This window comes from Lycorma delicatula, chromosome 5 (genome assembly GCF_047948215.1).
Source record: "Lycorma delicatula isolate Av1 chromosome 5, ASM4794821v1, whole genome shotgun sequence".
In the NCBI taxonomy this organism is placed as follows: domain Eukaryota; kingdom Metazoa; phylum Arthropoda; class Insecta; order Hemiptera; family Fulgoridae; genus Lycorma; species Lycorma delicatula.
Genome location: NC_134459.1, coordinates 29,015,806 through 29,030,295, shown reverse-complemented (window position 1 = coordinate 29,030,295; position 14,490 = coordinate 29,015,806). Strand labels below are relative to the sequence as shown.

The 14,490-nt window shown below is 28.6% G+C and overlaps 1 protein-coding gene across 5 annotated transcripts in view; it reads right to left on the bottom strand.

Moving 5' to 3' along the window:
• Positions 1 to 2,332: 2,332 nt before the first annotated feature.
• The window catches only part of LOC142324837 (uncharacterized), a 30,486-nt gene continuing 18,328 nt past the window's right edge, over positions 2,333 to 14,490 (bottom strand). For 2 of the 5 annotated variants that reach the window (XM_075365875.1, XM_075365872.1), the window contains exons 3-4: positions 12,007 to 12,120; positions 4,440 to 10,392 (exon numbers count right to left, since the gene is read on the bottom strand). In XM_075365875.1, the coding sequence (XP_075221990.1) occupies positions 10,336 to 10,392; positions 12,007 to 12,120 (171 nt within the window). In that variant the 3' untranslated portion in view covers positions 4,440 to 10,335. The other 3 variants (XM_075365873.1, XM_075365874.1, XM_075365871.1) reach the window with 3 other exon arrangements.

Here is a 14,490-nt window from a genome sequence, read left to right as displayed (position 1 = left end):
ATCATTATTAAAATATATTAGATTATTAAGTGATCTTCAAATTTATTTATTCAGTATTTTCATGGCTAATTTATTTTATTGAATGATACATATATATGGGTATAAATGTTTTAGATTAAGTTTTCTCAACATGGCACTATTGGTATGTTATATATAAATAATAAAGTTCAGTTTACCAACATGTCAGAGTTTAAATCATTTGAGCACTTTTGGATTATTATCCATCTTCAGGATATTATCCAATTAATTATAAGATGTGTAAAAATTTATTTAAAATAGCAGAACTAGAATAAATTGAAATAACATATGGTAAATTAAGTAAACTTTTTTATATATATATATATATATAAAACAATTGATTGTCATGGTACGTGACGATCAATTTACACATCTTATAATTAATTTAATATTCCTGAAGATGGATAATAATCCGAAAGCACTCGAATGATTTAAATTTTTACATATTGGTAAGCTGAACTTTATTATTATTATTATTTTTTTTTTTGTTACTTCCCGGAAGGACCAATTAGTTATTTATGTTTAGTCTTTCTTATCTTCCAATACTCTTTTCATTTTCCTGGAAAAATCCCATTTCCGTTCCAAACCGTCCCCGTTTTCTTTTTAGGCTTTTCTTTATATTTAACACCAGGCAAGTCGTTATAATTTCCAGATCCTGTTCTGAGATCTTGTAGTGCAATGCCTGCTTCTTTGATGTCTTGAAGCACTTCAGTGAGCTACACTGGTTGCGTTTTTAGCTTTAGCAATCTTTCCAAGAGTTGTTTACTTTTCCTTGATTCCTCCAAACGCAAGAGGTGGCCAAAGAATTTTATTTTCTTCTTTCTTATTTCTTCTGTAATTGGTGTAATGACCTCATAGATTTTATGGTTTGGGAGTAATTATTTCTAACTTTATTATTTATATATTATATATGTTTTTTATTTTATTATTGTTCTTCATGCTAAGTGATGTTATGATACCTTGTTGATCATGTGGTACATTCATTTTTTAAATCCTCTTTTCAGGGACTTTCATTTTTCACCATACTTATTAAGTTTTAAAAAATTTTGGTTTTTATAGAGTTCAGTTCATTTTGGTTTGGTCGTTTTGGTTTTTTAGCTCTGTGTGCATCTAATGTTGCTCATTCATATAAGAAAGATCATTTGATTATTTTTTGTGCACAAGAGTTATAGTAATGTAAACATTGTTACATCTATACCTCATATGAATACATACCTCCAACACACACACACACATATATATATTTATATATATATATATATATATATATATATGCATGCACGCATGCATGCATTTACAAAGGAGAGGACGAAATGGGATGGGACACGCAGATATACTTACTAAATTGTGAAATTATCCTAAATTTGTAGTTTGGTAAAAATGTTGTCATTACTAGTAAATTAGTCACAGCTGTGGGCTATCTTTGAAGCATTGTCTAATAGATTTGTTCAAGTTTATTGTTGATTGTATTATTTTGTCTCTTCCTTATGATCTGCACTTTACTTACTCTGCCTTCTTCTGCATACCCTTAATATATAAATGGCACAACCAGTTTTAAAATAAACTTTAAAGTAATCACCATTATAGGCTTGTTTCATTCTGGAAATTCTGACAAATCCATCTCCTATTATTATTATTGATTATCTTATGACACATTTATGAGTCACACTTGATTCTAAATGTGGGATGTTTGAATTAATACTGAATTACAGGTCAACATTTATTTTATTGCATCACATTTCAATGCTTTACTCCTTATCATCTGCACTTTGTTGCTTCAGAGAATTTTTATTGTGTATAATAGCACAGAAAAACTATTTTTATTGATGTTCACTCTGACATAAATTTATTTTTCATACAGCAGCAAAAAAAAAATTTTACTCTCATTTTTTTATTTTAGCATTATTATTCCAATTTTTATTCATTATGCTTTTATTATTTAATATTAAAATTGCTCTCATTAAAATTTTACAAAATTAAAAAAGCATTTTTTTCATAAATTTGGACATTTAGTTAATTTATTCATTCCTTACATAAAAAAACAAAATTTTTATTGCATTTTTTGTAGAAATAAGTTGTGTAGTTTAGTTTTGATATATTAAGTTATAGTTTTGTTGTTTTTTTTTAAAAGCTTAGATTATCAGTTTGACAGATTCAACAACCACCAAACAAAGTAAAAAAAAACCTAAAAAAAGAACTAATACCAATCGCACATTAAAATTGTAAATATATTATAGTCATAAAAATTAAAAAAAAAAATTGTGACTGGCCACACATACAGTACTGTTCTCTTGAGTACAGTACTGTATGTGTGGCCAACCGCTTAACAAAAACTTTTTTTTAATTTATAATTTTTTAATTTTTATGACTACATATTTTTATGTTTACAATTTTAATGTTTTAAGTTTAATGTGTGATTTTTCAAAAAGAAAAAGTTTTATTAACTGATGATGAGGGAAACCCTGAAAAGTGCTATTATGAAATAACAATAAGCATAAGGTAAGAAGTATTATTGAATTCTGTACTCTTGGTGGTAAACTGTTTTTATACTTTCATCTTTGATATATATAATGGGATATCCCAACTAGCAGTTTGAGACAAAATAATGTGCTAATTGCAGTACTAAGAATGAGGTTCACCAGTCATAAATGGAATTAATGAAATTTGTCTCAAAGATAGAGTTTTAATGCTTATCATACAAAAATAATCAATTTGTATTATAATGAAGTATTTGTTTTTCTATTATTTATAATTAAAATGACTAATAAAATTATAACATATTATTCAGTTAAAACCTTTTTTTTTTTTTTGTTTTACAATAATTTCTTAATACATAATTGTTAAATAAATTTTAATATTACTGCATCCATAATTTCATTTCTGCATTACACCTACAAGATTATATGTATAATGTACAAATGAAACCAGTGTGATTCCATGGTAATCCATCACTCTTCCATTTTCCCACACAAAATGAAAATTGTTAAAAAATATAACTAATTTATTTTACTTCTAACAAAACACAAAAAAGAGAAAAGTAAATACTAACATACAGTGGCAGAGTGGTAGTGATTTAACTTTTCATTTTGAGGTCCCAGTACAAATCCCTTATGGCTTGGAATTTTTTCCCAAACAACAAAATCTTCATTCCATATTTTCATCTGCTAGCTAAGAGCTTATATGATGAATTGATTGTCTAAAAACTACATTTTTTTGTTATATAGATATTTCTCTGAGCTTCTTTCCTTACTTCAAGCAATAAATTATTACAAAAGTGTAAATTTTCAAGTATGTTTTAGACAATAAAGAGTATCTTCAAAGAACATAACTTTTATAGATAAGAGATATGAAATATACTGTTTCAACATTATTTTTATAATTCAAACCAAGATGCACACATTTAAAGTAAAGTTAATAAACTTTAAAAAAATCTCACTTTAAACATAATTTTACAGTATCACAAATACTACCTAACAAAAAAAACAAAGAAATCGCAAAACCTGTATGAAAATACACTATAACCACCAAACAGACATGGAAATATGCCTTAGTATAAACATTATACCAATTTTATAATAAATCTGACATCAATCAAAAGTTTGTTTTATACAAAATGTACTAAAGGCGAACATTTTTATTACGGAAATAAACACCCCAATTTGCACTTAAAATATTTTTAACAATTTAAATCTACAAATTTAAAAATGTAATTAATTATACACAACATATATAATTAAAAAACTGTTTTACATATAACCACCTACATTAGTATATATAATAATAATTATATACAAAAAAAATAATTTTAATTAATTAATTTTTTATTAACATCTCAGCTAAATAGTTAAATAACTTTTAAATTTATTATCATTAATTATAATTTTAAAAAATAATTCCAATTTAAAAATATGATTTTTTTGTCATTCACAGTATTTTTTATTAAAAATAATACTATTAAAATTTCTACAACAAATGAGATCAATAGGTAAACATTTCATTAAAAATATATCAACTGGTTCTAAAATATCATTAAAAAGAGAATTACATTTGTTTGTACATATAGGATATTTTATTTTCTTATATTAAAAGTAGTAAACTAATACTCCAACAAACATAATACTAGTAAAAAAAATTTAAATCAGTGACAAGCGTAATACTAAAATGAAATCCACTCATAATAACAAATAAATAGTCTTAATTTAGTCTAAATAGTCTTAATTTTTATTCTATCAGACATTTTTAAACATAAAAAATACCTTTTTTTTTATACATAATCAGTATACGAGTATTTTTAATACAGGCAATAACTAAACAAACATTAATAAAACTGAACAGTATTTGTTAAAGATGTATTTTACACAGTTTAAAATATATAACTAATTCAGTCAACAATTTTCACTTAACATTCAAATACTGAAACCAATAAAACATTTTTCAAATAAACAAAAGTAATGCCAATAATAATAATTAAAAATAACATATCTTGAAATTTAAACTAAAAGTTGAAACTGGGTTATTAAAGGTTATTTATTGCTAATCTCATTCTTTTGGATCTAACCAACTCTGTACCAATCATGCCTGGATTATCAGGTTTTATAGTAAACATAACAGGGCCATATTAAGAAGTTCAGGGCCTGAGGCCACTTTGTTAAGATAAATTGGTAAAAAAATCTAAAAAAGCTTTAAAAAATTTTAAAATAGTAAACAACTCACTTTCAAACTGTTTGAACTTCTTCCATTTTGAAACTCAGTGGAATTACTGGTAACAGTAAAGTGCTACAGATTCCTCTGAAGAAATGTTGATAATAATCTAAAAAAACTTTGGAATATGATTCATTAATTTTTTTTCAGTCTATGTGCCATCAGATTTCTTTATGCTCTTTAACAAACACTAAATGAATTTTACTTACTGATTTCCTTTTATATAATACATTAAAGATCATCTTATCCTTGATGGGAAAATGAATGAATATATCTTAGGAAGTGATCTTTCTTAACAATCTCTTCATTTTTTTAATGGATAGAAGTGTGCAGTTTTCAGTACAGAAATGGTCATTTCAAGGAACAATTTTATACATCTAAATCTTGCTTTCCATCTTGTATCTGTTATATTTAACTTCTTTGAAAGATTATAAGAATGATACTATAACCATGATAAATAATAATGCTATATCAATCATCACTAATGACGCTCTTAATGGTTGATTATAGTCTCTCCTAGAACGATGATGTAGAATATGTTTGCAAAAAATTAAGTTCAAATTTTATTTGCTCTAATTTTAATGGGTAGACTAGATGATGATAACTTAATAAGAGTAGTATATGGTGGATAATCTCCATGCTCAGTTCTAAATACTGTCCTGGAAATGATCATTTAAAAACAAATTTGGAAAAAGATGTTTGACTTCAGAAGGATGTCATTAGGTACTTGATAGGGATGTAGAACTATGTAAAACTACAATCTTTTAAAAATGCTATTTTTTATTAATGGTTAATCTTATTCATCGTAAATCACCCAGCTGCACGTAAATTATCCATTTTTACATGTATGAAACAGGTTGTGCAACACACCTATGTCACCTGAAGGTATAGAAGAAATAGAAAAAACACTTTAAATAACTGGTAAATACAAATGGATATATCAGCTTATTCAAAGACTTAAAAGAAAATAGCTCAATTTTTTTTAAAATTTGGATACAATCTAGTCTTCAGGAAAATAAACAGATCAGATCCTTATACACAGAACATAATCAATCATTAAACTAACACAATCCCCTTGGAATTTATAAACAAACTGTTCCGATTGCAAAATGTTCTAAATAGATTAAAAAGGTTGCTATTTGAAATAAAACTAGAATGAACACTTAAAACCCTCCACTTTCACTGTCAACATTTGCTAACTAACTCAGACATAAATCACATATCCAACAGTAGTGACAACAAATATATATATATATATATATATATATCAATTAGTACAACTAAAACATTTGTCCAAAAAATACCACATCTTAACATTATAAAATATATAAACAAACAACTTGGTCAAAATTTCAAATCCAATACAATTTTTTATCATATTCTAAATATGTCTGCCTAATTAAAAAAAGTCATCAGCAGTAACATTACTGGTGCTGCTAAGAGAAGAGTAACACCAGTGACTGAAAATGGTCACAAAATGTAACTGAAAGTGTTTTATGAGTAAAGTTACATTTTAAAATTTAATTGGTTCATTATTGCAAACCACCACTGAGACAAAAATATAAGAAATGTTTCTACTCTCAAAGAATTCCTTTCATACTTTATCAATTCTCTCTCTGATAATCACAGTCGCTGAATTACAGATACTTCCTTTTTATGATATGAAATTCATTTTATAATATGTAAAAAAATGGCAAGCTAAACTGGTATTCAAACCAAAAACTTTCAGAATGAAATTAAACATTTTATATTGAAATTAAGTAATAAATAATAGTCGTAGGTGTAGGATTAGATTCAAGTAAACTTCTGACTCATGACAATTACTGAATAACCTGAAGATATCCTGAACATTGTAGAGATGATACCCAACTGCCTTGTGACGATCCTGGTCATCAAACCACCCCCTCCATTCCTTGCCACAATGGGTTTTACTGAAGGTATCTTTTAGATTCTCTAAACTTGATAACACACACAGTCATCAGTTTGGCCTGTGTCAGGATACCACTAATGCGAATGCCTTGGCAGATATTCTATCAGTGTATTTACACAACCTACTACCACCTTCTTATGGCCCATTCCAACCACGACCACCTACCATAACTTACAACCATCAGCTATCAAATGAACTGATTTGCAGAAGCTTGATCCTTCCTCTAACACCGAAGGTTTCACACAAAAAACTTCCTACATCTAATTTCAATTAGATTAAGCACTCAGATCATTACTTGATTGAGTCTTTAAACACTAAAAATACTACCCTCATACCAACAACGTAATTGTTGATTACAACAATGACAATTTTGTCCTACAATTCAATTAACTCAAGTCCTCCTGATATACTTAAAAATCAAGAAACAGATTCAAAATTTAATAAGCCTGCAATGAAAACACCCTATTTCTCTCTGCTCTCCGGTCTATTCAGGAGCAAGGTCAATGCCTACATCCTCCCACACTGTAGATCCATCACAGAATTCTCCACACATCCATCCTACTTAAAACTATATAGAAATAATAATGTATTTTATCAATTTTAATACATTTTATGGTCTTAATTCCTGCATCATGGATCAGCTATATTGAATTTCTTTTACAGCAGTCAGATTATCAGTATATTCCTTTTATAGTAGTAATATATTTAATTATTACATAAAATGCTGTTTAATCTTTTGTATTGCAAATTAGTTTTTACATTTATAACTTTTTACTTATGGTTTTTTATTATTTTAATCATCTGCTTGATATTTAACTTCCAAGCCTTAAATACTTGCAGTTTTCTTAAATAAAAAATTGCCTTTTTGAACTAATGACCTTAATGAACCTTAGTCAACAATCCCTTACAAAGCAAAAGCATTGCTTTATAACAGAAGGAAATGTGTTAACGTTTTGCTTTATACAATAGTTTCTGCCATAATGTAACTCATATAAAGTAGTTTAATTGGAAAGAGTTACCAGTTTGTATACTACCAAATTCCATTGGTATACAAAGTGAAGATGACATCAATTGTCAGACTGAATATCATCTTAATTTCAATAATGTTCAGTATTTAAAGGCAACAGGAAATCATTCTACTCTTTCCTTTTCCTACTATCTCTTGTACAGAATGTTTCATTTCTGATTATGATTACACCATTCAGGTATAGTTGTACTCAAAAAACAAACAATGCAATCTTGCAAGTTTGCTTACAATTACTAAAGTTATAGGACTAACATTTAGGTAAAATGAAATCCTCTACAACCTTTAGTTCATGACCTGTCTCAACTCATTTCTCTACAAAGTAAATAATTAAAATATTTTATGTCAAGAATAACTTCTTTAAATATTCATTTATAAAGCACTTTGATTTAAACAGAGAGATTTTTCATTTCATTACAATAATTCTAATTTATTTAAACTATGACAAAAAACAATGAGTTTATGTTATTTAAGACAACCTCTGTAACGAAATAATCAGATCTACAAAATTCTATTTTTTATTTGTAAATTAAATATTCAGAAACAAACTGTACAGAGTAATTACACTCATGTCCTTACAAGTGACATAATAAAGGAATAACTTTATCAATGGAAGTGCATCCACTGGAAATATACATCTATGTAAACCACCAGTCTAATCTTTTCATGGGAGGCTAATTAATCTCTTGTGGAAAAGCAGTTTTTGATGCAATATATATTTAAACTAATGAATGCACAGTCATCGATCAATTATGTGCTTTCACCTGGTTAAAAGAACGCTGATCTCAAATCCACTTCCTAAAAGGGATCCTGAGCTTTCTTTCATTTAAATTGAGGGGGAGGTTGGTTAAACAGTTTGTAGTTTGGATAAAAATAAATTCTAAACAGTTAAGTGAATGAATATACTAAATCATAAAAGAATTAAAATAATGAACTTACAATTACATAAACTACAACTACATACACTTATCTGAAATAAATATGAATGAAGATCAAATCAAACGATTCTGTTACTTAAATTATTTATTTGAAGGAAATATAATTTTTTGTAATTTGTCATGTATTATCTCAACTGTTCGTTCAATAGACAGAGAATATTGATGAAAAAATGAATGGCAGTTTCTTTAACGTGTGTTATCAAACAATAAACAAAAAACATTTCTTTTCTTCCAATATCAAAATAAAATTATTTTTAATTACTACATTCAGTATTTTATGTTAATTATAATACTTAATGTTAAATTAAAAAAAAAAAATTAAGGGAGTAAAATATGCACGATGAATGTTTAAAAAAACACTTATTAACTTAGTTTTTCCTTCCAGCCACAAAATAAATTCAAATTGTTTCATCAGATTATATCACAATTAAACTATTTAAATATACTTCCTTACTTCAATTATTATTAAAATAAATTTCAAACTAAAAAACACTCAAAAATTATTTACAAAGAATGTTATTTGAAATCTAAAACTAAATGTACACTAAAAAAGATAATATGATAAAATAATAATATATAAAAAACAATACTTACAAAATGCTATCAATAAGTATTTCTTCCAGTGCTTGTAAAATAAAACATTTCTTAAACGATGTAAAATATATTTTAGCTTGGAGGATTACAAAGGAAATGAATTTTCTAACTTTATAGATAGAGTAGACGATTAAAGATTTCTTGTTTTTTTCATTTGTTTCAACATGTAACATCTCCAATGAGCACCTCCATTTTTACTTATGAACCTGATTTACAGTAAGATCCTTCATTTCTTTTCTAACTAAACCTACCATTGCATCCCTATAATAGTTCCATTAAACATTCATATCTAAGAATTTAAGATTTATATCTCACCAGAAAATTTAAGAACCAACCGGTATCTATAACTTATATAGGCATTCTTATGTCTGCGATTTGCAGAAATTTTAATACAATATATTTAATTTTAATCTTATATGTTTTGATTCATGTTTCATATATAATGACAAAGACGAGTACAATTTTCATATTGCTCGATTCTGTACTTAATTGCTGTAACATGCTTGGAAATTTTTACATCACCACCATTATAAAATATACGTATTTTAAATACCAGTAGAGGTTCTCTTTTGATTCATAAGTGTTGTTTATTTGTTTTTAATTATTATTTTATCATTATCTTTCTTTTATTTTTGTTAGGCATTAACTTTTTTATATACTAATTCCTCATTATCTATTATTGATAAATGTTTAAAAACTGAAATGGTCATCTAGGTTAGATCTTACATAACATTTTTGCAAGCTTTTAAACATTTTTTAGTTTATATTTAATTTTTTATTTTAAAAATAAAACTGAGTTTTATTTACTAATGTATTATCAATTATTTATTAAAAAATTCTATTATGAGTGTATTTTTTGATGAGTAAAAACATTTTTGTCTTTTATCCTTAACCAGCCAAAAGATGATCTAAAATTGAAAACTTTATTGTAAAAATCCATTGTCAATATTTTTTAATATCAGAAATACTTTGAAATCATGTTTCAATACAGAGAGCTATTTTTCCCCTTTAGCTTGTTTCATAATTTTGAAAAATGTAGTTTGTTGACTGTCAAATGAATTATGACTGTTGTGAAAAACTCATTACTGTAGCTTCTACTACATTGTAGTCATTTAGTGACAACTATTATACTACATAGGTTTGCTATTATGCTCAGAAAAATTAACAGGAAAATACAGTTGACAATACTGTTAGAAACAAAATCATTCACAATAAAATATTACTATTAATATGTTGTTCAGTATACACATACTGTATAATTAAATAACTATTCTTTAATTTTGCATAACAAAAAACACAAGTCAAATTTTAGTTTTTGTGTTAGCACAATTATTATTTTTTGTTTTAAGTATTATTTTTTATTTTTTAGTACAACAAATTAAAGATCGTTAAAAAAAAGTAAAATTGAAATATATCTATATGTAATTGTTTTTTTTCTTGTTAAAAACTTGGTTACAGTAATTGTTGCTCCTTCAATTTCTCAGATCTTAGCAGATGCTAAAAAATCATTTTTTTCTCCTGCAATAACAGTTTCAGTTTCCTCTTCTTCTAATTATAATGGGTATATCTGCAGTTCCCTTGACCGATTCAAATTTTGTACAACTATAACACAACTCGACGATTGAAAGAAAAATTTTGATCATAAATCTTTGGTGATCATGACTGATATCTGTATGAATGAGAGGATTATCATCCTGAGATTTTTTTCAATTTTCATGGAAAGTGGTTAGATCTTCTTTTGAAAGGTTTTCTGTAGCTCAAGAACAGAAAAGTAAAGGTAGGTCTTTTACTCTAGCAATAATACTCATTGAATGATTCAAAATGGTACCAATTTTCTCAGTGTGGCGTTGTTTAGTCAAACAGATAAACAATATTCGGCAGAGAACAAAAAAGACAGGTCTGATGTTTTTAAACGGCTTCTCATGTAGCACCAGATAGCTTGTGCAGGATATTTGTTTTTACCAGTTTTGAGTATAGTATATAAAATAAACTTGTTTCTCTTATTTGTAACTTTATTGATTCATGTAAATAATAAGACAGTGCATCAATAATTCATTTTAGAAATCGCTACACTTAATTCCATACTGTAATAAATCTCAGAAAAAAATGAAATACTTGCTTTCTTTCTAAAACTAATGATCTTTTTAAATCCTAAAATATTTGAGTAACTGGATGAATAAAGTTATTCTACTTTCCAAATGCATTTTGAGAAGTTTGCTTTATATGATTAGAATCTATTTGAATTATATCAACAAATAACTTTGTACTAAAACTGATATACACTGATAAGCTGGGTGGAATATCTTCCATAATAAGATAACAATTTCAGATCTTATTTATGGTTAATTTTTCACCCAACAATTAAAAAAAGTAGATTTACCTATAAATGTTTCCCAAAGATGTTTACATTTTCTACTAGAAAAATTCATTCACATAAGTTAAGATTACTGATATACTACACTGCAAAATTTATAAGATGAGCCAAATCATCTAGAGTAATTAAAAATTAGTTGCATCACAAAAGATGAAATGAGGAATGCAATATACATGGATATAAAAATTGTAGTGATCTATCACTACAATTTTTTTTAAATACAAGCTCATAAAAATTATCTATATTTTCTTGATTCTATATCCAGAATAAGAAAAAACTAGCAATTTGAATCTGATTCATGAAAATATGTGGTTATGTTTGTAAAACTTATAGTAAGTAAATTTCTACATAATTATCCAGATTTGGCCTTGTAAAGGTTCATCTGGACGATTGGTGTTTCACTGTATGCAGAATCTAATATCCTTACCACTTCATTTTCAACTTCTAAATTTTCTAATTTAATCAAGTTGGTCTCTTCAATTGCTAAACGATCTTTATCGATATCAAGTAGTTCCTCTTCCAGCTGTAATAAATCTACTTGCTGTAATATAAAAACAAAAAAATGAATGTAACAAAATAAAGATTTTTTTTTTGTATAATTTATTAAATAAAAATAAATTGTTCCTGTAATTCGCTTAGCATACACATATAGGACAGCCACAGTTAAATTATTACTATTATTATTAGGTGACTTTAATACGCCAGGTTTTGCTAAATATTATCAAAAAATGTTGCAACTCATCTTATAGATTTTTCTACAAATTGCAATCTTTTACAATCAAATAATCTGTTAAAACTCTTGTGGTAATTCTCATGAGTTTGTTTTTTTTTAATCTTACTGACATTATGTTGATATTGCATACAGTAAAATTTTTTATCATGGTAAATATCATTTACCTTAGAGATAATATTGCCTAAGATTTTGAATTCTAATCTTATAGCTAATTAATTCATACCAGATATTTTTATAACATTCAACATTTACTAAATAGGAGTTTGATTGTAAATAATATTTATTTTTTATAATGCCACATAATATTGAAGTTTGTGCGTGAAACATGGAAATTGAATTTTGTAGCAAATGAAAAATGCCATGGCTGACTGGGATTTGATATTAATTACTAATATAGAATTTTTTTTGAGAATTGCTACTACGTATAGCGGTCCGGAGGCTCCAAAGGCAGCTGGACTTAGTGGAACCGTGGCTCGACATGTGGAGAATCAGGGTCAACGGTGAAAAATCGGTGGCCGTGATGTTCACATGCAAGACACGAAAACCGACCAGAGAGCTGGAAATCTCAGGGGAGAAAATCCCTTTTGAGAAAACAGTTAAGTACCTGGGGGTGGTGTTGGACAGGCGGCTTACCTTCGGCGAACATGTAAATTATGCGACCCGGAGGGCTAAGGCCGCCAGAGCCTCGCTATACCCAGTGCTGAACAGTGCCAGCCCGTACCCACTGGCAACTAAGCTCCTCATTTTTCGGCTATACGTACTGCCGATTCTAACATATGCTTACCCGGCATGGGGGGCAGTGTTGAGCTCCTCGCTTCAAAAGAAGATCGAGGCCGTCCAAAACATCGCGTTGCGGACGATCTTTGGAGCTCCGTGGTTCGTCAGGAACGCCACTCTCCGATCTGATGCGAGATTTCAATCCGTGTCCGAGGTGGGGGTGGCGCAGGCGCGCAGACTGTTCGGGAGAGCGGCTGTGTCCGAACACAGTCATCTTCGGGACATCTGCCGAGAGGACCCAACTCCGACAGTTGTAAGGAAGCGGCCTCACGCCGTACTGGACGAACCACCGTGATGGTGCGGTGCGGTAGCCGAAAATCGACAAACCAGGCTTAGGGGCCTCCATATCGCATGAGCCATAAACGGAATAGTGCGTCAGACGCGTTTCCGGGGTCGCGAGTGAAAAGTTTTCGCGAGTTATATAGTTTGAAGACGTCAAACACGGTAAGTCGCGCATAAAACAAAAACGCGGTCTAAATTTTAAAAAAAACTTACAGTAAGACAAAATATCCCAGCAATTGCGACTCCTCCGGAAAAGGGGACGCATTGCTCCCTCCTTATAGCTAGTGCCCCGTTGTGGCGTATTCCTGCTAGCCTATTAAAGAGTTAGCACCGAAAGGACTTCAGTGGACGGTCTGAAGGGGAATTACGTCGGGAGGACAGGCTTTATAAGCCTAGCCTTCCGCGGTCGGCCCATGAAATGGGTTCGATAACGCTGGTTTAACAACGGATTGGAATGCAATTAAATCCGTCTTAAATTCACTAAAATAATAATAGACAAAACTTGAAAAATTAGATCCGAGATTAAAAAAATAACCCTTTTAAAAACAAGCCCGATTAGAATGATCCAGCAGCAAGGGACTCTGTCCAGGTTCTGCGATAAAGTAGGGAGTAATAGACTCCTGCCAACTTTGCATTCCATACTACGTATTAACAATGTTGTTGATAATCATGTACCAAAAATATTTATAAAAAATGTAATTGTTGAAGCAGTTCTCTACTGAGAATTCACACAATTATTAATTAGAAAAACTTCAATAAGTTTCAAAAACAACATACATCTATCTTATTATTAAGAATTATTTAAGAACAAAATATTTGTAATACTCTTAGTCATAAGATTTATTTTTTAATTATACTGTTAAAGTTGAGAAATCTTTATCTAATGATTCCAAAGATTTTTAAAATAAGCTAACAAAAACGATGATAGATCTATTTTAGGTGGCCACAAAGACAGAGGGAATGTCCTCAACACTGATGTGGCTAATGGCCAATGTCAGAGGTCCCAGGGCATCCAAATGCAGGATATTAGAATCTACAGTGGTGTTGGCTATATAGCCAACGCCACTGCTAATCACATACAATATTGTATGTGATGGCAGTAAGGTGGGAGCCCTTCAG